We start from the raw sequence: 25,119 nt of genomic DNA, 5'->3' as shown, positions 1-25,119 counted from the left end.
CAAAGAACAATACACAAAGAACAATACACAAAGAACAATACACAAAGAACAATACACAAAGAACAATACACAAAGAACAATACACAAAGAACAATACACAAAGAACAATACACAAATAACAATACACAAAGAACAATACACAAAGAACAATACACAAAGAACAATACACAAAGAACAATACACAAAGAACAATACACAAAGAACAATACACAAAGAACAATACACAAAGAACAATACACAAAGAACAATACACAAATAACAATACACAAAGAACAATACACAAAGAACAATACACAAAGAACAATACACAAAGAACAATACACAAAGAACAATACACAAATAACCCGCACATAGGAGAGAGAAGCTTGTGACGACCTTTCAGTCCCACTTGCACCATTTACAAGTCACACTAACATAAGAGTTATTGTGACTTGTAAATTAGCCAAGTCAGACCGAAACGTCGTCGTAAGCTTCTCTCCTATTTGCGGGTTATTTGAGTGATGTAGTGTGTGTTTCATACTAGTTCTGTGTAACACATGTCATACTAGTGCTGTGTAACACATGTCATACTAGTGCTGTGTAACACATGTCATACTAGTGCTGTGTAACACATGTCATACTAGTTCTGCGTAACACATGTCATACTAGTGCTGTGTAACACATGTCATACTAGTGCTGTGTAACACACGTCATACTAGTGCTGTGTGCTGTGTAACACATGTCATATTAGTGCTGTGTGCTGTGTAACACATGTTATACTAGTGCTGTGTGCTGTGTAACACATGTCATACTAGTGCCGTGTGCTGTGTAACACATGTTATACTAGTGCTGTGTGCTGTGTAACACATGTCATACTAGTGCCGTGTGCTGTGTAACACATGTTATACAAGAATGTCACAAATTGGGTCTTCAAAGACTTAATTTTTTTTACTGTGGTTTCGTAAGGACACTCTTTAAGTTCTCCAGTCTAGCCTCTGCTGCATAAACTGTTTCTACTCTTTCACACAGCCGGCAATATGATCTGTGCTAGGTGTAAGCTTTGCTGTTAGGGGGTCCGTCCCCCCCACAGTCTGTACTCTTATTTTCAGTTGTCTTTCCCCTTTCCCAATTTACATAACTTTACATTTGCTGGGATTAAATTCCAGTAGTCAAATACCTGACGATCACTGAAGTCTTTTTTCAAGGCCATATTGTAGCCTTTTCCACTCACCTCTTGTTATTTTCCACATTCATTTCACCTCATCTACAATAAAAGATAAAAAGGACTGTTATCTATCCTGGTCTTCTCGCTTTTCATTCACCTAAAGGAGAAACAATACTTGTGGTTGTACCGATCCTTGAGGAGACCCACTCATTACACTTTTCTATTTTGTGACCTACCAGACTTTCCATGTTATCCTCGTATACTCTCATAGGTGTTACTCTAGTCATTTGTGGGCTACATAATAAAATTTCTTCTTCAAATTAAAGATTACTCGGTTCACTCGTCTCCCCCCTCTCCCTCGCTCTCTCTCTCTCTCTCTCTTTTTCATAGAACTGCAAGTTACTGAGACAGCATTTATCGTCTTTAAATACGTGTTGATGGCTGTTTATGAAACAACTTTTTTTGTAAACTGTCTGTGGAGTCCGTTTCCTCAACTTCATCCTTTCCCTTCCCAAGCACAGTCAAACTAAATAATTTAACACAACCCTCTGCCTCATTTACGTCCCACCCTTAAAAACAACCTGATTCTGCTCCATTGCATTCCAATTTACTCAGTCAGTACTTCACTGAACGAGTGATTTACTGTGAATTGTAGAGTAAAGTATATCCACTGGACACTCGTTTTCAGTTCCTGCTTCAAGGTTTTTCTGACCTTCATGTGTTGCATTTATCGGCTTCACTGAATGGAATAGGTTATTTTTTTCCTTAGACGATGATAGCCTAATCTGATCTAATCTTTGCTTAATGGGGCATGATCCCCTCTTTATAAATGGGTAGAAAATACTGAAAAATATCGAAAATCTGAGAAACTCTCTAAAAATTCTTCTAAGTGGGAGCAACAACTGAGTCTTCATCCAGTATTATTCTGACAGTTCTTCCCCTCAAGGAAGGTTCCTTGATGCTGGTGAGCGGCTCTTGATCTAGGGAATTGGATCTGTGCTCCAGTTCCCTGAATTAAACCTGAATACCTTCCACATCCCTCCACAGGTGCTGTATAATCCTACGGGTTTAGCGCTTCCCCCTTGATTATTATAATAATCTGACAGTTCTTAGTGCCTCCTTTTTTTACCCATGCTGAAAATTACGTTTCATGACGTTCATGGGAGTTCGTGTGTACGAGGTGTTAGTGAGGAGCAGCAGCGCCTCACCTGACTCCTGGCTGACTCCTGGCTGACTCCTGGCTGACTCCTGGCTGACTCCTGGCTGACTCCTGGCTGACTCCTGGCTGACTCCTGGCTAACTCCTCCAGCATAAAACAGACAAATAATCTGCGTATAGGAGAATGGAACTCATGACGACGTTTCGATTGTACTTGGACCACTAACTAGTCCAGGTTGGACCGAAACGTCATAATTCGAGCCGAAGCGTCACCGTAAGTTTCATTCTCCTTTGTGAAGGTTATTTGTGTATTGTTCCTGTCACGGTATTATGCCTTCTTATTCTTTCCAGCATAAAGACATCATTTATGTCGACCGTATTATCGGCGATGTCTGGCAAGTTTTGTAGCAATCTATATCGATCTGTCGACTATATTTTTGTATGTGATAAATACATGACTGTCCTAAATCCCTAATATTAAGGGATCCCCAAAATTATTCCTAGTTTCTTGTTGCGTATTTATAAGCAAGGAATTCTTGCGTAACTTTTAATAATCGAGTTTCAGGATTTTTTTTTACGCTGATTAACACAATAACAACAACTGGGAAGCTGTACAGAATCTTAATTTTCTATTGCTGTCAATTTCTAAAGCTTATTTTTCAGAGTTTTTACCTGTTTTTTTTTTCAATCAGTTTGTTGAGGTTGAATTCAATCACCTGTTTATCTTATTTTTTCTTTGTATGTGTGTTTGTTACCAGTCGATTGACATTTGGTCTGTGGGGTGTGCTCGCTGGGGTTGGGTCACAGCTCCTGGGCCCGTATCTTCGCCGGTCGTTGCTTGATCCACTTTCTCCAGTTTGTTCTACTTCATGACAACTCTAAGGCTGAAGAAATACTTTCTAACATCTCTGTGGCTCGTCTGAGTTTTCAACTTCCAGCTGTGATCTCGTGTTTCTGTTTCCCATCTCTCAAACGCTGTCATTTCCACCTTGTCAATTCCTCTCAGTATTTTGTACGTCTTTATATCCCACCTAGTCCTCCTGTCATCTAGTGTCATCATAGAACATATCTCTTAGCTCCGAGACTAGTCTTGTTGCAAACCTCTGCACTTTCTTCAATTTCTTGATATGCTTGACTAGGTGTGGGTTCCACACTGGTGCTGCATACTCCAATATGAGCCTGACGTACACAGTGTAGTGTCGTGAATGACTCCTTACTTTGATTTCCAAAACTGTTCCTAGATTTGCCAGACGCGCATTTGCTGCAGAAGCTATTTGGTTGATGTGCGCCTCGGGTGATATGCTCACTATAATACACACCCCAAGGTCCTCCACATGTGAGCTTTTAACCTTTCCCCTCTAGCCTGTGCTCCGTCAGCGGTTTTCTTTGCCCTTCCCCAAGTGTGTGTGTGTGTGTGTGTGTGTGTGTGTGTGTGTAATTAGTTACTAGTTGTTAAAGGCACTTGTCGATTGGCACTTAGCCTGTTGTGAGTTGAGTGTACTCACCTAGTTGAGCTCTCCTAGTTTGGGTTGCAGGGGTCGAGTCACAGCTCCTGGCCCCGCCTCTTCACTGGTCGCTGTGTGTGTGTGTGTGTGTGTGTGTGTGTGTGTGTGTGCATGTGTATGTGTGTGCATGTGTGTGTGTGTGTGTATTACTAACCCCCTTTCATTAATAACTGAATACTGAATACAGATTTCCCCTGACATCTGCATGCAGTCATGATGGCATGCAATTATGTGGATTAAATTGTTATATAGCACCACTGCTAGCATTTATTAAAGTTAGTTGAAATAATACCATGAAAATAAAATTTACATTATCAGTAGATGACATAAGCATTAAATTTAATCCATAATAAGTAGAACTAATTCATAATATCGGTAGACATGAGCGTGGTTACTCTTACAGGAAGGAACTACGACGATAACTGACGTGGTTTAAGTAAGACATATGTACTACAATTGGGTATCTTTATTCCGAAACGTTTCGCCTACACAGTAGGCTTCATCAGAGTTAGCAGAAACATTAGAGATGTGAAGACGATGTAATCAGTCCATCATCCTTGAAGACATAATTCTGAGGAGACATTCCATCAGCCTGGAAAAGTTTTTTGCTCCATGGAGTGTTATGATCCCCCGTGCTCAAAAAATTCTACTCTAAAAAGTGATTCCTATATACCTAATAAGAGAACCGCTACAATAATACACTGTATTTGCGCACAAGGGAGATGAAACAGTAATCTCTGAAGCAGAACTGACAACCTAGAATTATGGCGTCAAGAAAAACCAGGACGTTGCTTAATTTTGTCCAAGTGGTTGTTAATTTGTATAGATCAGTGTTTTTAACACTTTAAATCCAACATATATGTCATAAATTATAAGACGTATATAATAAGTCATATATATATATATATATATATATATATATATATATATATATATATATATATATATATATATATATATATATATATATATATATATATATATATATATATATATATATATATATATATATATATATATATATATATATAAGATATATATATAATATATTATATATATATATATATATATATATAGTCACGAAAGCGCTTGGAATTTTTTCAGAGTGGTTGTTTTGCATATATATATATATATATATATATATATATATATATATATATATATATATATATATATATATATATATATATATATATATATATATATATATATATATATATATATATATATATATATAGTTGAATGATAGCTCTAGGCCTTTCGTGCTGCAATCAACACATCATCAGGAGCTTGCAATGTTGCAGAAAAGAGGACCAAGTCCCAGCAAACACGTTCAGAGGAAGTGTTTTTGCTAGAATGAGGGAAGAAGGGACGCAGAAGAGAGTAAGTGCCTCAGGCACATCAACCAATACCCAGTGCAGAGTGCCTAGTGCCCAGTGCCCAGTGCCTTGTGCCTGAAAGACTGAATATTTTTTTAAGGCATTATAAGACCACCAGCCCACAAGTACTGATACTGCCGTGGCACCCCGACGAGCGTAACAGTAGTGGCAAGACACTTGTTAAAAATTCTGTCAACTTCGATATAATATGAAAGGTTTAACATTCTAAATATAGATACCTGGCAATTATCTAGGTATTTTTTCCATGCATTAGCTAACGGGTCCACCGCAGATTCATTTAAAGTGAACTCATATAATGGGGGAGGGGGGGAGATATCTGCAGTTGCAAGGGAAGACGGCCATAGTTTATCCTACACGTCCAAGACATCTGTAGTTTATCTGAAAGGAAAACGGCCATAGTATATCTCACAAGATTCTGAGGTGGACGCTGGTCGAGCCATCAGAGCCTCACCAAAGAAGCCCTACTTCCTCTGTGTGCTACATTTAACACAAGTTATCGTGTTAGTATAGGAGTCCTGTTTTAGGCTCTGGACTGTAGCCTCCACTATAAACGAATCTAGTTTGAATGAGCCACCACTATTATTATATAATAAACGTTTTTAATGTTTCAGGATAGCCTATTCAACAATATTCCATCCATGCCAAGAGGAACAAGGAACAATGACTTTATCTTCCGGCTGTGTGATACACCCTGTCAGTGGTGATAAACCTTGCTCATACCAGTAATTTAGCGTAATGTATGGGTCAAAAGTGACCCATATAGGAATGACCTACTTCCCCCTCACCTGTCTACAGCATATAAACCCCTTCTTAAAGCATATGCTGCAGGTATTTGTTCACATTAGCGAGGAGCGTTACAGAAACAGGCATTACACAGTGTGTGAAGCCGAAGAAGAGTCACACGGAAGCTCATGGCTACTTCCAAAAGGACGAGGTCACGATTTTCCAAGGACTCAGCCGAGGATTCGGATTTGCAAATGTGGGGCTCATTTCTGGCGAAGAAGCTGCGAGACCACTCACTGGACTCCCTTGGCTCCTGGGACAGCGATACAAATGAAATCAGCCTGAGATAGGTATGAATGAAGAAATGTCCATCCCAACCACAGAAATACTGTATGGCGAAGGTTGGCAGGAAGTACGATCTTCGAAGTTCAATGGGAGGCACAGTGTTTTCCTGCAGACCAGTCAGATCAAACCATCTTTACGTAATAAATCCAGACTCATGAACAAAAAAGCACCATAACACCTCTTATGGTGCTATAATTCACCTGGAGAGCAAATACAACCTGAAGATATCAGCATCCCCAAATATGAAAGGAGAGTTTATTCTCATTCCCCGAAAACAGTCCTATTAGACACTGCAGAATGTGAACGACCTCGAATCACCACTCATTCTCACGGGTGATAAAAGGCGCATTAAAGCGTTATCCTCTATACATGCCTCTCGATGCAATCCACAGTAACATAAAGATTCTGAAAGTTGAGCGGCTCCGAGCCAAGAAGGACGGCAGTATACCTACGAGGCAGGTCTTGATCCAACATAGAGGACCTCTCCTAGCTCAATTTGATCTCGGTTGTAATAATGTTGGTAGAATTACCGACAATATGTAAAGTAAAAGGACACAAGTGCAACTAATGTGATATTTTATTGTGGCAACGTTTCGCTCTCCAGGAGCTTTGTCAAGCCGGTAACGGCTTGACAAAGCTGACAACGGTAGCCAGTCAGGAACTATCTCAGATAGTTCCTGACTATGGAACTGAACTTCTCCAGGCCGAGGGACTGACAACCTCAAATTCTACGACTACAAGGGTGATGGACTGATTACATCGTCTTCACATCTCTACTGTTCCAGCCTACTTTCTGTATTCGACTGAAGAAGCCTACTGTGTAGGCGAAACGTTTCGGAATAAAGTTGTCTAACTGTTGCATATGTGTCTTACCTAACAAGTCTAATGCTGTAGGAACAGACTGCAATCATCGCGTCAACCCTAGCACTACAACGATCACCAGTGAGGAACATTGCAGCCCAAGAGAGCATTGTAGGACATCCCGTATTACCCTTGAGCCATCAAATGATATCGACTATCACGTGCTTCATCGATATCTTATGCAACCTTATAGACTCAGAAGACAACAAAGAGACATTCAGAACTATTGTCAAGACCTTCGTGAACCTATGTATGATGGACAAAACAGAGTCCATGTATTTACTGGCAAATTTACCCGACCATCCAACACAAGGCCCAGAAATAATGATGGGAGCCTGATGGCCTCAGTCCATCGTTGAACATAAAATTCTATCAACATCTCCTTAGAGATCCTCAGACGGGTCATTTTAGGATTAAGAGCCGTGTCAGGATGCAGTTCCTGACGAATGAATCAAATAAAATGAACACATATGCTGTGTTCTCATAAAGAATGATGGACTGATTACATCGACTCCAGGCTGAGGGACTGATTACCTCAGACTCCTGATCTTCAACCATTCTTATCTGTATTGAACTAAAGGAGTCACTGTATGGCGAAACGTTTCCCCAGTAATGGTACACAAGTCTTGCACATGCGTCTAATTTATCATGAGCAGCATTCAAGTTAGGAACGAACCTAGAGTTGTCAGAAGCACTATAGTCATCAGCAATATAGTAACAGCAATATAGATATCACCACTATAGTTATCAGCAGCGCTATAGTTATCAGTGGCGCTATAGTTATCAGTGGCGCTATAGTTATCAGTGGCGCTATAGTTATCAGTGGCACTATAGTTACGAGCACTATAGTTATCAGCGGCACTATAGTTGTCAGCGGCGCTATAGTTATCAGCAGTGCTATGGTTATCAGCAGTGCTATAGTTATCAGCAGTGCTATAGTTATCAGTGGCGCTATAGTTATCAGTGGCGCTATAGTTATCAGCAGTGCTATAGTTATCAGTGGCGCTATAGTTATCAGCAGCGCTATAGTTATCAGTGGCGCTATAGTTATGAGTGGCGCTATAGTTATCAGTGGCGCTATAGTTATCAGCAGTGCTATAGTTATCAGCAGCGCTATAGTTATCAGCAGCGCTATAGTTATCAGTGGCGCTATAGTTATCAGCAGCGCTATAGTTATCAGTGGCGTTATAGTTATCAGCAGCGCTATAGTTATCAGTGGCGCTATAGTTATCAGCAGCGCTATAGTTATCAGTGGCGCTATAGTTATCAGCAGCGCTACAGTTATCAGTGGCGCTATAGTTATCAGTGGCGCTATAGTTATCAGCAGCGTTATAGTTATCAGCAGTGCTATAGTTATCAGCAGCGCTATAGTTATCAGTGGCGGTATAGTTATCAGCAGTGCTATAGTTATCAGTGGCGCTATAGTTATCAGCAGTGCTATAGTTATCAGTGGCACTATAGTTATCAGCAGCGCTATAGTTATCAGTGGCGGTATAGTTATCAGTGGTGCTATAGTTATCAGCAGCGCTATAGTTATCAGTGGCGGTATAGTTATCAGCAGTGCTATAGTTATCAGTGGCGCTATAGTTATCAGCAGTGCTATAGTTATCAGTGGCGCTATAGTTATCAGCAGTGCTATAGTTATCAGTGGCGCTATAGTTATCAGCAGAGCTATATTTATCAGTGGCGGTATAGTTATCAGCAATGCTATAGTTATCAGCAGTGCTATAGTTATCAGCAGTGCTATAGTTATCAGCAGTACTATAGTTATCAGCAGTGCTATAGTTATCAGCAGTGCTATAGTTTTCAGTGGCGGTATTGTTATCAGTGGTGCTATAGTTATCAGCAGTGCTATAGTTATCAGCAGTGCTATAGTTATCAGCAGTGCTATAGTTATCAGCAGTGCTATAGTTATCAGTGGCGGTATAGTTATCAGTGGTGCTATAGTTATCAGTGGCGCTATAGTTATCAGCAGCGCTATAGTTATCAGCAGTGCTATAGTTATCAGCAGTGATATAGTTATCAGCAGCGCTATAGTTATCAGCAGTGCTATAGTTATCAGTGGCGGTATAGTTATCAGTGGCGGTATAGTTATCAGTAACGCTATAGTTATCAGCAGCGCTATAGTTATCAGCAGTGCTATAGTTATCAGCAGTGCTATAGTTATCAGCAGCGCTATAGTTATCAGCAGTGCTATAGTTATCAGTGGCGGTATAGTTATCAGCAGTTCTATAGTTATCAGCAGTGATATAGTTATCAGCAGTGCTATAGTTATCAGCAGTGCTATAGTTATCAGTGGCGGTATAGTTATCAGTGGCGCTATAGTTATCAGCAGTGCTATATAGTTATCAGCAGTGCTATAGTTATCAGCAGTGCTATAGTTATCAGCAGCGCTATAGTTATCAGCAGCGCTATAGTTATCAGCAGTGCTATAGTTATCAACAGCGCTATAGTTATCAGCAGTGCTATAGTTATCAGCAGTGCTATAGTTATCAGCAGCGCTATAGTTATCAGTGGCGCTATAGTTATCAGCAGTGCTATAGTTATCAGCAGCGCTATAGTTATCAGCAGCGCTATAGTTATCAACAGCGCTATAGTTATCAGCAGTGCTATAGTTATCAGCAGTGCTATAGTTATCAGCAGCGCTATAGTTATCAGTGTCGCTATAGTTATCAGCAGTGCTATAGTTATCAGCAGTGCTATAGTTATCAACAGCGCTATAGTTATCAGCAGTGCTATAGTTATCAGCAGCGCTATAGTTATCAGCAACGCTATAGTTATCAGTGGCGCTATAGTTATCAGTGCCGCTATAGTTATCAGTGGCGCTATAGTTATCAGTGGCGCTATAGTAATCAGTGGCGCTATAGTTATCAGTGGCGCTATAGTTATCAGCAGTGCTATAGTTATCAGCAGCGCTATAGTTATCAGCAGTGATATAGTTATCAGCAGCGCTATATTTATCAGCAGCGCTATAGTTATCAGCAGCGCTGTAGTTATCAGTGGCGCTATAGTTATCAGTGGCGCTATAGTTATCAGCAGTGCTATAGTTATCAGCAGCGCTATAGTTATCAGTGGCGCTATAGTTATCAGTGGAGCTATAGTTATCAGCAGCGCTATAGTTATCAGCAGCGCTATAGTTATCAGCAGCGCTATAGTTATCAGTGGCGCTATATTATCAGCAGTGCTATAGTTATCAGTGGCGGTATAGTTATCAGTGGCGCTATAGTTATCAGCAGCGCTATAGTTATCAGCAGTGCTATAGTTATCAGCAGTGCTATAGTTATCAGCAGCGATATAGTTATCAGCAGTGCTATAGTTATCAGCAGTACTATAGTTATCAGCAGTGCTATAGTTATCAGCAGCGCTATAGTTATCAGCAACGCTATAGTTATCAGTGGCGCTATAGTTATCAGTGGCGCTATAGTTATCAGTGGCGCTATAGTTATCAGTGGCGCTATAGTTATCAGTGGCGCTATAGTTATCAGTGGCGCTATAGTTATCAGCAGTGCTATAGTTATCAGCAGCGCTATAGTTATCAGCAGTGATATAGTTATCAGCAGCGCTATATTTATCAGCAGCGCTATAGTTATCAGCAGCGCTGTAGTTATCAGTGGCGCTATAGTTATCAGTGGCGCTATAGTTATCAGCAGTGCTATAGTTATCAGCAGCGCTATAGTTATCAGTGGCGCTATAGTTATCAGTGGAGCTATAGTTATCAGCAGCGCTATAGTTATCAGCAGCGCTATAGTTATCAGCAGCGCTATAGTTATCAGTGGCGCTATATTATCAGCAGTGCTATAGTTATCAGTGGCGGTATAGTTATCAGTGGCGCTATAGTTATCAGCAGCGCTATAGTTATCAGCAGTGCTATAGTTATCAGCAATGCTATAGTTATCAGCAGCGATATAGTTATCAGCAACGCTATAGTTATCAGCAGTGCTATAGTTATCAGCAGTGCTATAGTTATCAGCAGCGTTATAGTTATCAGCAGCGCTATAGTTATCAGCAGGGCTATAGTTATCAGTGGCGCTATAGTTATCAGCTGCGCTATAGTTATCAGCAGTGCTATAGTTATCAGCAGCGCTATAGTTATCAGCGGCACTATAGTTATCAGCGGCACTATAGTTATCAGCAGCACTATAGTTATCAGCAGTACTATAGTTATCAGTGGCGCTATAGTTTTCAGCGGCACTATACTTATCAGCGGCACTATAGTTATCAGCAGTACTGTAGTTATCAGTGGCGCTATAGTTATCAGCGGCACTATAGTTATAAGCGGCACTATAGTTATTAGAAGTACTATAGTTATCAGTGGCGCTATAGTTTTCAGCGGCACTATAGTTATCAGCGGCACTATAGTTATCAGCGGCACTATAGTTATCAGCGGCACTATAGTTATCAGCGGCACTATAGTTTTCAGCGGCACTATAGTTTTCAGCGGCACTATAGTTATCAGCGGCACTATAGTTATCAGCGGCACCGTAGTTATCAGCGGCACTATAGTTATCAGCGGCACTATAGTTTTCAGCGGCACTATAGTTATCAGCGGCACTGTAGTTATCAGCGGCACTATAGCTATCAGCGGCACAATAGTTATCAGCGGCGCTATAGTTATCATCGGCACTGTAGTTATCAGCGACACTATAGTTATCAGCGGCACTGTAGTTATCAGCGGCACTATAGTTATCAGCGGCACTGTAGTTATCAGCGGCACTATAGTTATCAGCGGCACTATAGTTATGAGCGGAACTATAGTTATCAGCGGCGCTATAGTTATCAGCGGCACTATAGTTATCAGCTGCACTGTAGTTATCAGCGGCACTATAGTTTTCAGCGGCACTATAGTTATCAGCGGCACTATAGTTATCAGCGGCACCGTAGTTATCAGCGGCACTATAGTTATCAGCGGCACTATAGTTTTCAGCGGCACTATAGTTATCAGCGGCACTGTAGTTATCAGCGGCACTATAGCTATCAGCGGCACAATAGTTATCAGCGGCGCTATAGTTATCAGCGGCACTATAGTTATCAGCGGCACTGTAGTTATCAGCGGCACTGTAGTTATCAGCGGAATTATAGTTATCAGCGGCACTGTAGTTATCAGCGGCACTATAGTTATCAGCGGCACTATAGTTATCAGCGGCACTATAGTTATCAGCGGCACTATAGTTATCAGCGGCACTGTAGTTATCATCGGCACTATAGTTATCAGCGGCACTATAGTTATCAGCGGCACTGTAGTTATCAGCGGCACTATAGTTATCAGCAGCACTATAGTTATCAGCGGGACTATAGTTATCAGCGGCACTATAGTTATCAGCTGCACTATAGTTATCAGCAGCACTGCAGTTATCAGCGGCACTATAGTTATCAGCGGCACTATAGTTATCAGCGGCACTGTAGCTATCAGCGGCACTGTAGTTATCAGCGGCACTATAGTTATCAGCGGCACTATAGTTATCAGCGGCACTATAGTTATCAGCAGCACTATAGTTATCAGCGGCACTGTAGTTATCATCGGCACTATAGTTATCAGCGGCACTATAGTTATCAGCGGCACTGTAGTTATCAGCGGCACTATAGTTATCAGCAGCACTATAGTTATCAGCGGCACTGTAGTTATCAACGGCCCTATAGTTATCAGCGGCACTGTAGTTATCAGCGGCACTATAGTTATCAACGGCACTATAGTTATCAGCGGCACTATAGTTATCAGCGGCACTGTAGTCATCAGCGGCACTATAGTTATCAGCGGTACTGTAGTTATCAGCAGCACTATAGTTATCAGCGGCACTGTAGTTATCAGCGGCACTATAGTTATCAGCGGCACTGTAGTTATCAGCGGCACTATAGTTATCAGCGGCACTATAGTTATCAGCGGCACTATAGTTATCAGCGGCACTGTAGTTATCAGCGGGACTATAGTTATCAGCGGCACTGTAGTTATCAGCGGCACTATAGTTATCAGCGGCACTATAGTTATCAGCGGCACTATAGTTATCAGCGGCACTATAGTTATGAGCGGCACTGTAGTTATCAGCGGCACTATAGTTATCAGCCGCACTATAGTTATGAGGGAGGCGTCACAAACTTTAATTAAGCTGACAGGTTTCAGCTTGGAAGTTTGACATTTTTGTTTTAAGATATTTCTTAAATGAAAATGTGATGAGGTGACTCATTGAGGCGTGTGACGGAGGTACCGTCACACGCCTGTGGTGACGGAGGTACCCATCACACACTTGCGGTGACGGAGGTACCCGTCACACTCTTGCGGTGACGGAGGTACCCGTCACACGCTTGCGATGACGGAGGTAACCGTCACACGCTTGAGGTGACGGAGGTACCCGTCACACGCTTGCGGTGACGGAGGTACCCGTCACACGTTTGCGGTGACGGAGGTACCCGTCACACGCTTGCGGTGACGGAGGTACCCGTCACACGCCTGCGGTGACGGAGGTACCCGTCACACGCTTGCGGTGACGGAGGTACCCGTCACACGCTTGCTGTGACGGAGGTAACCGTCACACGCTTGCGGTGACGGAGGTACCCGTCACGCCTGCGGTGACGGAGGTACCCGTCACACGCCTGCGGTGGCGGAGGTACCCGTCACACGCCTGCGTTGACGGAGGTACCTGTCACACGCCTGCCGTAACGGAGATGCCTGTCACACGTGCTCGTAGATAAAATAATCAGTAACGAACCTTGATGAAAGTAGTTTACTGAGACGGGCACCCAAGATGCCACTCAGTAAGGAAAACAGTGCCAGATTCGTGTCAACAGAAGTGTTCCCACAAAGTGGACGCAGGCACACACTGTGCGCCTGCGCCCTAGAGAGAGCCGGTTCTTACTGTAAGTGAACATAGAAATGGAAGAGCACTGAACCAGTGTAGATAAATGGTTTTGTCAAGCAGTTACGGCTTGACAAAGCTCCTGGAGAGCGAAACGTTGCCACAATGAAATGTCGCATTAATTGCACTTCTGTCCTTTTACTTAACAGTATGATTTGGCCTTGGATGCACTGGAAGACCAACAGATTTGCAGATATAGTATACACAGATTTTGCAAAAGCCTTCGACAAGTGCGATCATGGTGTAACAGCGCACAAAATGCTCGCTAAAGGGATAACTTGAAAAATAGGCAGATGGATTTTCAATTTTCTAACCAACTGAGCACAAAGAGTAGTGGTAAACAGAGTTAAGTCGGAGGCTGCCATTGTGAAAGGCTCTGTTCCACAAAGCACAGTACTCGCCCTCATCCTGTTCCTCATCCTCATACGGCACGTAGACAGAGATGTAAATAATACCACCGTGTCATCCTTTGCAAAAGATACTAGAATCTGCATGAGAGTATCGTCCATTGAGGACACGAAAATCTGTAAGCATGTATAAACCAAATTTTCCAATGGGCAACAGAACACAATATGATGCTCAATGAGGACAAATTTCAGTCACTCCATTATGGAAAACTAGAGGAAATAATAACTAGAACTGAGAATACTACAAACTAATCACACAATTGAGCGGGAAAGACTTGGGAGTGGAATCGTTTAAAGGATCTCACCTACAAGGATCACAACAGTGTTGGTATCACATCTACTAGGAAAATGATAGGATGGATAATGAGAATCTTCAAAACAAGAGATGCCAAGCCAATGATGATGCTTTTTTAAATCATTTGTTATCTCCTGGCTGGAATATTGCTCTTCACTAACAGCTTCATTCAGGGCAGGTGAAATTGTAGTTCTAGAGAATGTACAGAGAACCTTTACTGCACATTTAAGTTCCACCAAATACCTTAACTACGGGGAACACTTGGAAGCACTTGACTTGTACTCATTGGAGCGCAGGCAAGAGAGAGATACACCATAATCTACACTTGGAAAATCCTAGACGGACTGGTCCCAAATCTGCACACAGAAATCACTCCCTACTGGGCAGACGGTGCAATATACCCCCACTGAAAAGAAGGGGCGCCATTATTACACTAAGTGAAAGCACAGTAAGTGTTCAGGGCCCAAGACTGTTCAACAAACTCCCACCAGGCATAAGGGGAATTACCAATAGTCCCATGGCTGCTTCAAGAGGGAGCTGGACAGATGGTATAAACCTTGGTAATAAATACCGACAAGTTGGTTTAGAAAAACACGTAAGCAAACACTAGGACATATTTATTAGAAAACATTTCGGTCCTGGGACCTTAATTCCAGGATCAAGGTCCCAGGACCCATACCTAAAGTCAGTACTCGATCAGCCGGGATGTGATTCGTACCTTGGACTACTTGTGGCCAGCATTAACAGCCTGGTTGATCAGGCCCTGATTCACCAGGAGGCCTGGTGTCTGACCGGGCCACGGGGGCGTTGACCCTGGAACACCGTCCAGGTAGGTAGGCAGCAGATGCGTAAATTACACTTCGTAGTGGCATCCTTTCTGGAAACGAGACTTCTCTTATTAGCGTGTCCTTGTTGGCGATGTTGGCGATGTTGGCGTGTCCTTGTTGGCGATGTTGGAGTTCTCTATGAACACTGTTGGGGCGTCTTGCCAGTTGCTTGATAAACTTATTAAAGGGATGTGCCCCCAAGTATCATCTCAGACAGAGAAAATATCATCTACACAACTAAATTATGTCTTGGTAAGTAAGACACATAGGCAACAGTTAGGCAACTTTATTCCGAAATGTTTCCCCTACACAGAGGGCTTCTTCAGTCGAGTACAGAAAGTAGGTAGGAGCAGTAGAGATGTGAAGACGATGTAATCAGTCCATCGCCCCTAAAGACGTAGATTTGAGGATGTCAGTCCCTCAGCCTGGAGAAGAGTTTTGTTCCATAGTCTGAAACAATGTGAAGATTAAGCGACAGTGTGGAGACTTATATACTGTCGGAAGGAGAGGTGCAGAGTATTAGAAGAAAGAATGTACTCACTGAGAGGTCATGTCCCTCTCAGATCCAACCATTCTCACTTGAAAAAGTTGTCCAAGGTGTTTTCTCTTCTGTACCAAGATGACATTGTGTTGCAGTGTCTGACATAGTGAATATCATAATGGTACACAATACCGACAAGTTGGTAAGTAAGACACTCAGGCAACAGTTAGGCATCTTTATTCCGAAATGTTTCGCCTACATAATAGGCTTCTTCAGTCGAAGCCTACTTGGACAACTTTTTCGAGTAGGAATGGTTGGATCTGAGAGGGACGTGACCTCTCAATGACTACATTCTTTCTTCTACTACTTTGCACCTCTCCTTCCGACAGTATATAAGTCTCCACACTCGCTTAATCTTCACATTGTTTCAGACTATGGAACAGAACTCTTCTCCAGGCTGAGGGACTGACAACCTCAAATCTACGTCTTCAAGGGTGATGGAGTCATTACATCGTCTTCACATCTCTACTGGTCCTGCCTACTTTCTGTACTCGACTGAAGAAGCCTACTATATAGGTGAAACGTTTCGGAATAAAGAGGCCTATGTGTCTTACCTACCAACCTGTTGGTATTGTATACCATTTTAAGCTATTTCTTACTTCTTGGTTTAATTTTGGGAAGAATGTTTGATTCAAAGTGATTATATATATATATATATATATATATATATATATATATATATATATATATATATATATATATATATATATATATATATATATATATATATATACATATACATATATATATATATATATATATATATATATTCATATATATATATATATATACATATACATATATATATATATATATATATATATATATATATATATATATATATATATATATATATACACATATATATATATACATATATATATACATATATATATATATATACATATATATATATATATATACATATATATATATATATACATATATAGATATATATATACATATATATATATATATACATATATATATATACATTATATATGCAAAACAACCACTGTGAAAGAGTAGTGAAATTCCAAGCGCTTTCGTGACTACTCACATTGAGTAGTCACGAAAGCGCTTGGAATTTCACTATTCTTTCACAGTGGTTGTTTTGCATAATTTAAAATCACCTGTTTACTGTGATCTTATTGCATATATATATATATATATATATATATATATATATATATATATATATATATATATATATATATATATATATATATATATATATATATACATATATATACATATATATATATATATATATATATATATATATATATATGTATATATATACATATAATATATATATATATATATATATATATATATATATATATATATATATATATATATATATATATATATATGAGAGTATAGTTTTACCAACGCTCTTATATGGGTGTGAAGCATGGGTGATGAATGTTGCAGCGAGGAGAAGGCTGGAGGCAGTGAAGATGTCATGTCTGAGGGCAATGTGTGGTGTGAATATAATGCAGAGAATTCGTTGTTTGGAAGTTAGGAGGAGGTGCGGGATTACCAAAACTGTTGTCCAGAGGGCTGAGGAAGGGTTGTTGAGGTGGTTCGGACATGTAGAGTGTATGGAGCGAAACAGAATGACTTCAAGAGTGTATCAGTCTGTAGTGGAAGGAAGGCGGGGTAGGGGTCGGCCAAGGAAAGGTTGGAGGGAGGGGGTAAAGGAGGTTTTGTGTGCTAGGGGCTTGGACTTCCAGCAGGCATGCGTGAGAGTGTTTGATAGGAGTGAATGGAGACAAATGGTTTTTAATACTTGACGTGCTGTTGGAGTGTGAGCAAAGTAACATTTATGAAGGGGTTCAGGGAAACCGGCAGGCCGGACTTGAGTCCTGGAGACGGGAAGTACAGTGTCTGCACTCTGAAGGAGGGGTGTTAATGTTGCAGTTTAAAAACTGTAGTGTAAAGCACCCTTCTGGCAAGACAGTGGAGTGAATGATGGTGAAAGTTTTTCTTTCTTGGGCCACCCTGCCTTGGTGGGAATCGGCCAGTGTGATAATAATAATAAATATATATATTTATATATATATATATATATATATATATATATATATATATATATATATATATATATATATATTTATATATATATATATATATATATATATATATATATATATATATATATATATTTATATATATATATATATATTAAATAACACTGGTGAGAGTGGGCTGCCCATGATGCAGTTAATCTTTTGTTTGAAAAATTCGCCATTTAAGGAGAAGACACTGATAGAGACAGTGTTCAGTGAGCGCGATATCTTGATGGAATATTAATCTTGACGGGGTTGACGTGTATCTGACAGAGTATAGGTTGATGTACTGGGATTCCACGAAGTTCAGCTTACTGTACATAAGAAAGTAACAAACTTGTGTTGGAGAAGGAGAGTATAACTAACTCGTGTTCTTGTGTAAACTTGTACTGGAATAATAATAAAAAACAATTAAGGAAAATATGTATTTCAACCATGTTCTTGAGGGCTTTGAGAGAATGTGAACCAAAAGAAAGGAGTCTAACTCTCCTTCCCCATCCCGGAAAAAAACTGCCACTTTTCGATAAAGTTTAAAACTGGTTTTTTCCTTAGTAATAAAATGAATATAAAGTGTGTCCCTCAGGGGACACCAAAATGCAAGCTAAAATAGAGGGTGGAAAGGGAGCTGCGAGATGGAAAAAAGCAAAGTTTCCTGCCCCGATACAGAATCACTGGAATATCTGCAAAATAAGTTGAGGATAAAACACTGACAACAGCCTGCATAAAATCAACCCTTCCTGCCTGACACACGAGGCTGGAACTCACATGTGATAGCGAAAATACAGAGGGAGTGAGGGAGGGAGAAAGTAAGGAAGAGAGAGAGAGAGAGAGAGAGAGAGAGAGAGAGAGAGAGTGGCAAACATACATATAAATGCTCTATAATAACCCACATAGAGAAAAACTCAGGAGATTAATTGATCTGTATATTTCAACCCCTTTCTGGGATCCTCTTCAGGGGAATCCCAGAAGGAGGTCGAAATATAAAAATCAATTAATCTTCTGAGTTTGTCTCTGTGTGGGCTATTATAGACCATTGACAGATGTTCATTACAATTTAGTTATTCACGCATACAAATATACATACAATACATACAACCATACATACATACATAGAGACATACAGGTATACTGAGAGACAAAGAAAGGCAGAGAAGGAAAACGCAAGAGAGAGACAGAAAATGATGAAAAAATATGATTCCGGTAGACAGAAAGAGTTACAAAAACAGACCGAATGAAAAAAAAAAAAAGAAATGCAGGAAGATTAGATTAGATTTTGCCGTCGAAGGCTAGTTTATTGTGCACCCCATATCCATCCTGTGGATGGTAGTGGCTAGTTTATTGTGCACCCCATATCCATCCTGTGGATGGTAGTGGCTAGTTTATTGTGCACCCCATATCCATCCTGTGGATGGTAGTGGCTAGTTTATTGTGCACCCCATATCCATCCTGTGGATGGTAGTGGCTAGTTTATTGTGCACCCCATATCCATCCTGTGGATGGTAGTGGCTAGTTTATTGTGCACCCCATATCCATCCTGTGGATGGTAGTGGCTAGTTTATTGTGCACCCCATATCCATCCTGTGGATGGTAGTGGCTAGTTTATTGTGCACCCCATATCCATCCTGTGGATGGTAGTGGCTAGTTTATTGTGCACCCCATATCCATGGATGGTAGTGGCTGTGCTAGATGTGCACCCCATATCCATCCTGTGGATGGTATTGACTAGTTTATTGTGCCCCCCATATCCATCCTGTGGATAGTGCACCCAATATCCATCCTGTGGATGGTAGTGGCTAGTTTATTGTGCACCCCATATCCATCCTGTGGATGGTAGTGGCTAGTTTATTGTGCACCCCATATCCATCCTGTGGATGGTAGTGGCTAGTTTATTGTGCACCCCATATCCATCCTGTGGATTTCAGTGGCTAGTTTATTGTGCACCCCTATATCCATCCTGTGGATGGTAGTGGCTAGTTTATGGTGTGCTAGTTTATTGTGCACCCCATATCCATCCTGTGGATGCACCCCATATCCATCCTGTGGATGCTAGTGCTAGTGGCTAGTTTATTGTGCACCCCTTATCCATCCTGTGGATGGTAGTGGCTAGTTTATTGTGCACCCCATATCCATCCTGTGGATGGTAGTGGCTAGTTTATTGTGTACCTCATATCCATCCTGTGCATATCCATCCTGTGGATGGTAGTGGCTAGTTTATTGTGCACCCCATATCCATCCTGTGGACGGTAGTGGCTAGTTTATTGTGCACCCCATATCCATCCTGTGGATGGCTAGTGGCTAGTTTATTGTGCACCCCATATCCATCCTGTGGATGCACCCCATATCCATCCTGTGGATGGTAGTGGCTAGTTTATTGTGTACCTCATATCCATCCTGTGGATGGTACTGGCTAGTTTATTGTGTACCCCATATCCATCCTGTGGATGGTAGTGGCTAGTTTATTGTGCACCCCATATCCATCCTGTGGATGCTAGTGGCTAGTTTATTGTGCCCCCCATATCCATCCTGTGGATAGTAGTGGCTAGTTTATTGTGCACCCTATATCCATCCTGTGGATGGTAGTGGCTAGTTTATTGTGCCCCCCATATCCATCCTGTGGATGGTAGTGGCTAGTTTATTGTGCACCCCATATTCATCCTGTGGATGGTAGTGGCTAGTTTATTGTGCCCCCATATCCATCCTGTGGATGGTAGTGGCTAGTTTACAGTTTATTGTGCCCCATATCCATCCTGTGGATGGTAGTGGCTAGTTTATTGTGCGCCCCATATCCATCCTGTGGATGGTAGTGGCTAGTATATTGTGCCCCCATATCCATCCTGTGGATGCCCCCCATATCCATCCTGTGGATAGTAGTGGCTAGTTTATTGTGCATCCTGTGGATGGTAGTGGCTAGTTTATTGTGCCCCCCCATCCTGTGGATGGTAGTGGCTAGTTTATTGTGCCCCCATATCCATCCTAGTTTACTGTGTATCCTGTGGTAGTGGCTAGTTTATTGTGCACCCCACATCCATCCTGTGTATGGTAGTGGCTAGTTTATTGTGCACCCCATATCCAACCTGTGGATGGTAGTGGCTAGTTTATTGTGCACCCCATATCCATCCTGTGGATAGTGGTGGCTAGTTTATTGTGCACCCTATATCCATCCTGTGGATGGTAGTGGCTAGTTTACTGTGCACCCCCATATCCATCCTGTGGATGGTAGTGGCTAGTTTATTGTGCACCCCATATCCATCCTGTGGATGGTAGTGACTAGTTTATTGTGCACCTCATATCCATCCTGTGGATGCTAGTGGCTAGTTTATTGTGCACCCCATATCCATCCTGTGGATGGTAGTGACTAGTTTATTGTGCACCCGATATCCATCCTGTGGATGGTAGTGGCTAGTTTATTGTGCACCCCATATCCATCCTGTGGATGCTAGTGGCTAGATTATTGTGCACCCCATATCCATCCTGTGGATGCTAGTGGCTAGTTTATTGTGCACCCATATCCATCCTGTGGATGGTAGTGGCTATTTTATTGTGCACCTTATATCCATCCTGTGGGTGGTAGTGGCTAGTTTATTGTGCACCCATATCCATCCTGTGGATGGTAGTGGCTAGTTTATTGTGCACCCCATATCCATCCTGTGGATGGTAGTGGCTAGTTTATTGTGCACCCCACATCCATCCTGTGTATGGTAGTGGCTAGTTTATTGTGCACGACGTATTCATCCTGTGGATGGTAGTGGCTAGTTTATTGTGCACCTAATATCCATCCTGTGGATGGTAGTGGCTAGTTTATTGTGCACTCTATATCCATCCTGTGGATGCTAGTGGCTAGTTTATTGTGCAACCCATATCCATCCTGTGGATGCTAGTGACTAGTTTATTGTGCACCCAATATCCATCCTGTGGATGGTAGTGGCTAGTTTATTGTGCACCCCATATCCATCCTGTGGATGGTAGTGGCTAGTTTATTGTGCACCCCATATCCATCCTGTGGAGGGTAGTGGCTAGTTTATTGTGCACCCCATATCCATCCTGTGGATGGTAGTGGCTAGTTTATTGTGCACCCCATATCCATCCTGTGGATGGTAGTGGCTAGTTTATTGTGTACCTCATATCCATCCTGTGGATCGTAGTGGCTAGTTTATTGTGTACCTCATATCCATCCTGTGGATGGTAGTGGCTAGTTTATTGTGTTCCTCGTATCCATCCTGTGGATGGTAGTGGCTAGTTTATTGTGCACCCCATATCCATCCTGTGGATGGTAGTGGCTAGTTTATTGTGCACCCCATATCCATCCTGTGGATGGTAGTGGCTAGTTTATTGTGCACCCCATATCCATCGTGTGGATGGTAGTGGCTAGTTTATTGTGCACCCCATATCCATGGTGTGGATGGTAGTGGCTAGTTTATTGTGTACCCCATATCAATCCTGTGGATGCTAGTGGCTAGTTTATTGTGCACCCTATATCCATCCTGTGGATGCTAGTGGCTAGTTTATTGTGCCCCCATATCCATCCTGTGGATGCTAGTGGCTAGTTTATTGTGCACCCCATATCCATCCTGTGGATGGTAGTGGCTAGTTTATTGTGCCCCCATATCCATCCTGTATATGCTAGTGGCTAGTTTATTGTGCACCCCATATCCATCCTGTGGATGGTAGTGGCTAGTTTATTGTGCACCCCATATCCATCCTGTGGATGCTAGTGGCTAGTTTATTGTGCACCCCATATCCATCCTGTGGATGCTAGTGGCTAGTTTATTGTGCACCCCATATCCATTCTGTGGATGCTAGTGGCTAGTTTATTGTGCACCCCATATCCATCCTGTGGATGCTAGTGGCTAGTTTATTGTGCACCCCATATCCATCCTGTGGATGCTAGTGGCTAGTTTATTGTGCCCCCATATCCATCCTGTGGATGCTAGTGGCTAGTTTATTGTGCACCCCATATCCATCCTGTGGATGGTAGTGGCTAGTTTATTGTGCACCCCATATCCATCCTGTGGATGCTAGTGGCTAGTTTATTGTGCACCCCATATCCATCCTGTGGATGCTAGTGGCTAGTTTATTGTGCACCCCATATCCATCCTGTGGATGCTAGTGGCTAGTTTATTGTGCCCCCCATATCCGTCCTGTGGATGGTAGTGGCTAGTTTATTGTGCCCCCCATATCCATTCTGTGGATGCTAGTGGCTAGTTTATTGTGCACCCCATATCCATCCTGTGGATGCTAGTGGCTAGTTTATTGTGCACCCCATATCCATCATGTGGATGGTATCGCAATCACATGTGGATAAAAATAAGGATTAGGAATTAGGCTCCTAAATGGTTAACATGAGCGCGTTTGGACATATATTTTCCTTATATTTTTGTCTGTTGTAAGCCAGTTGAGGATTATTATACTACCCCAATTCATGCAGGTTATTGAATTTAATTTTAACATGATACTGTTCATATAGTTTATGGATTTTAATGTTTTCTCATTCTATTTGGATTTGTGTTTGTGTACATTTAGCATGATATACGGTGGCAGTGTCTGGTTCATTTCTTAACTTTAAATAACGAGTTCCGTGTTAAGCTGAGTTAACCTGTCACTAGCATTAGGAATACCAAGTTCCTTCCTCATATTAAGATCCTTAGTAGTTCTAGGACAGCCAGGAATGACTGAGATATAGTGATGCCGACAAAATGAAGACACGTACGCATATTTTTCAACTGTTTTTACATGTCTTAAAACTACACAGACAAGAATATTTTATAAACAGTTCTCATTCTCTCTGTTTAGTTATTCAACCTTCAACCACCTTCCTGGCAGTCCAACTCTCGGCTCCCTTGCTAGCTATCCAACCCTCCTTTCCTTCCTCCCTATCTTTAGTACTCCGGAACATTCATTCTGTCTCTCTGTCTCTCTCTCTCCACTTTTCTTCCTATTATCTACCTATATTCTTCCCCTCTACATTGCTATCCACTGTCCTCCCGTCCCACATTAACACCAGCCCTTCCCACAGGTATCCACTGGCCTCTTCTTATCCCGCTATCTTTCTTACCCTTTTCACTCATCCTCTTCCCTCTTCACTCGCTCTCTTCCCTCTTTACTCTCCCTCCTCCCTCTTTACTCGCCCTCTTCCCTCTTCATCCTTCTTCCATCGCCCTCTTCCCTCTTCACTCGTTCTCTTCCCTTGCCTCTTTTTACGTCCTCTTCTTCCTATCATCAGCATCAAGAGTGTCAGGCAGAGACTAACCTGGTAATGTATCCTGGTCCAGGTTAACCTGGTAATGTATCCTGGCCCTGGTTGACCCGGTAATGTATCCTGGTCCAAGTTGACCTGGTAATGTATCCTGGTCCAGGTTGACCTGGTAATGTATCCTGGTCCAGGTTGACCTGGTAATGTATCCTGGTTTAGGTTGACCTGGTAATGTATCCTGGTCCAGGTTGACCTAGTAATGTATCCTGGTCCAGGTTGACCTGGTAATGTATCCTGGCTCAGGTTGACTTGGTAATGTATCCTGGTCCATGTTGACCTGGTAATGCATCCTGGTCTAGGTTGACCTGGTAATGTATCCTGGTCCAGGTTGACCTGGTGATGTATCCTTGTCTAGGTTGACCTGGTAATGTATCCTGGTTCAGGTTGACCTGGTAATGTATCCTGGTCCAGGTTTACCTGGTAATGTATCCTGGTCCAGGTTGACCTGGTAATGTATCCTGGTCTAGGTTGACCTGGTAATGTATCCTGGTATAGGTTGACCTGGTAATGTATCCTGGTCCAGGTTTACCTGGTAATGTATTCTGGTCCAGGTTGACCTGGTAATGTATCCTGGTCCAGGTTGACCTGGTAATGTATCCTGGTCCAGGTTGACCTGGTAATGTATCCTGATCCAGGTTGACCTGGCAGCTCACGTAGTTTCCTCGTTGGCCCTCCAGCAGAGGTCAGCGTTCTGCTGAAGGGGGACGGATGACCCCGTCTGAGGCACTGACGGGGGAGCC

General features: G+C 41.9%; 1 protein-coding gene across 1 annotated transcript in view; it reads right to left on the bottom strand.

Moving 5' to 3' along the window:
- The window catches only part of LOC128691303 (lachesin), a 242,900-nt gene extending 235,206 nt beyond the window's left edge, over nt 1-7,694 (bottom strand). The window contains exons 1-3 of the mRNA XM_070091662.1: nt 7,671-7,694; nt 7,432-7,575; nt 6,081-6,243 (exon numbers count right to left, since the gene is read on the bottom strand). Coding sequence (XP_069947763.1) covers nt 6,081-6,243; nt 7,432-7,575; nt 7,671-7,694 — 331 coding nt within the window. The remainder of the gene's footprint in view (nt 1-6,080; nt 6,244-7,431; nt 7,576-7,670) is intronic.
- Between the last annotated feature and the right edge of the window lie 17,425 nt (nt 7,695-25,119).

This window comes from Cherax quadricarinatus, chromosome 36, assembly GCF_038502225.1.
Source record: "Cherax quadricarinatus isolate ZL_2023a chromosome 36, ASM3850222v1, whole genome shotgun sequence".
In the NCBI taxonomy this organism is placed as follows: domain Eukaryota; kingdom Metazoa; phylum Arthropoda; class Malacostraca; order Decapoda; family Parastacidae; genus Cherax; species Cherax quadricarinatus.
Note: the sequence above shows the minus strand (reverse complement) of the source record. Positions and strands in the feature narration are given on the sequence as shown.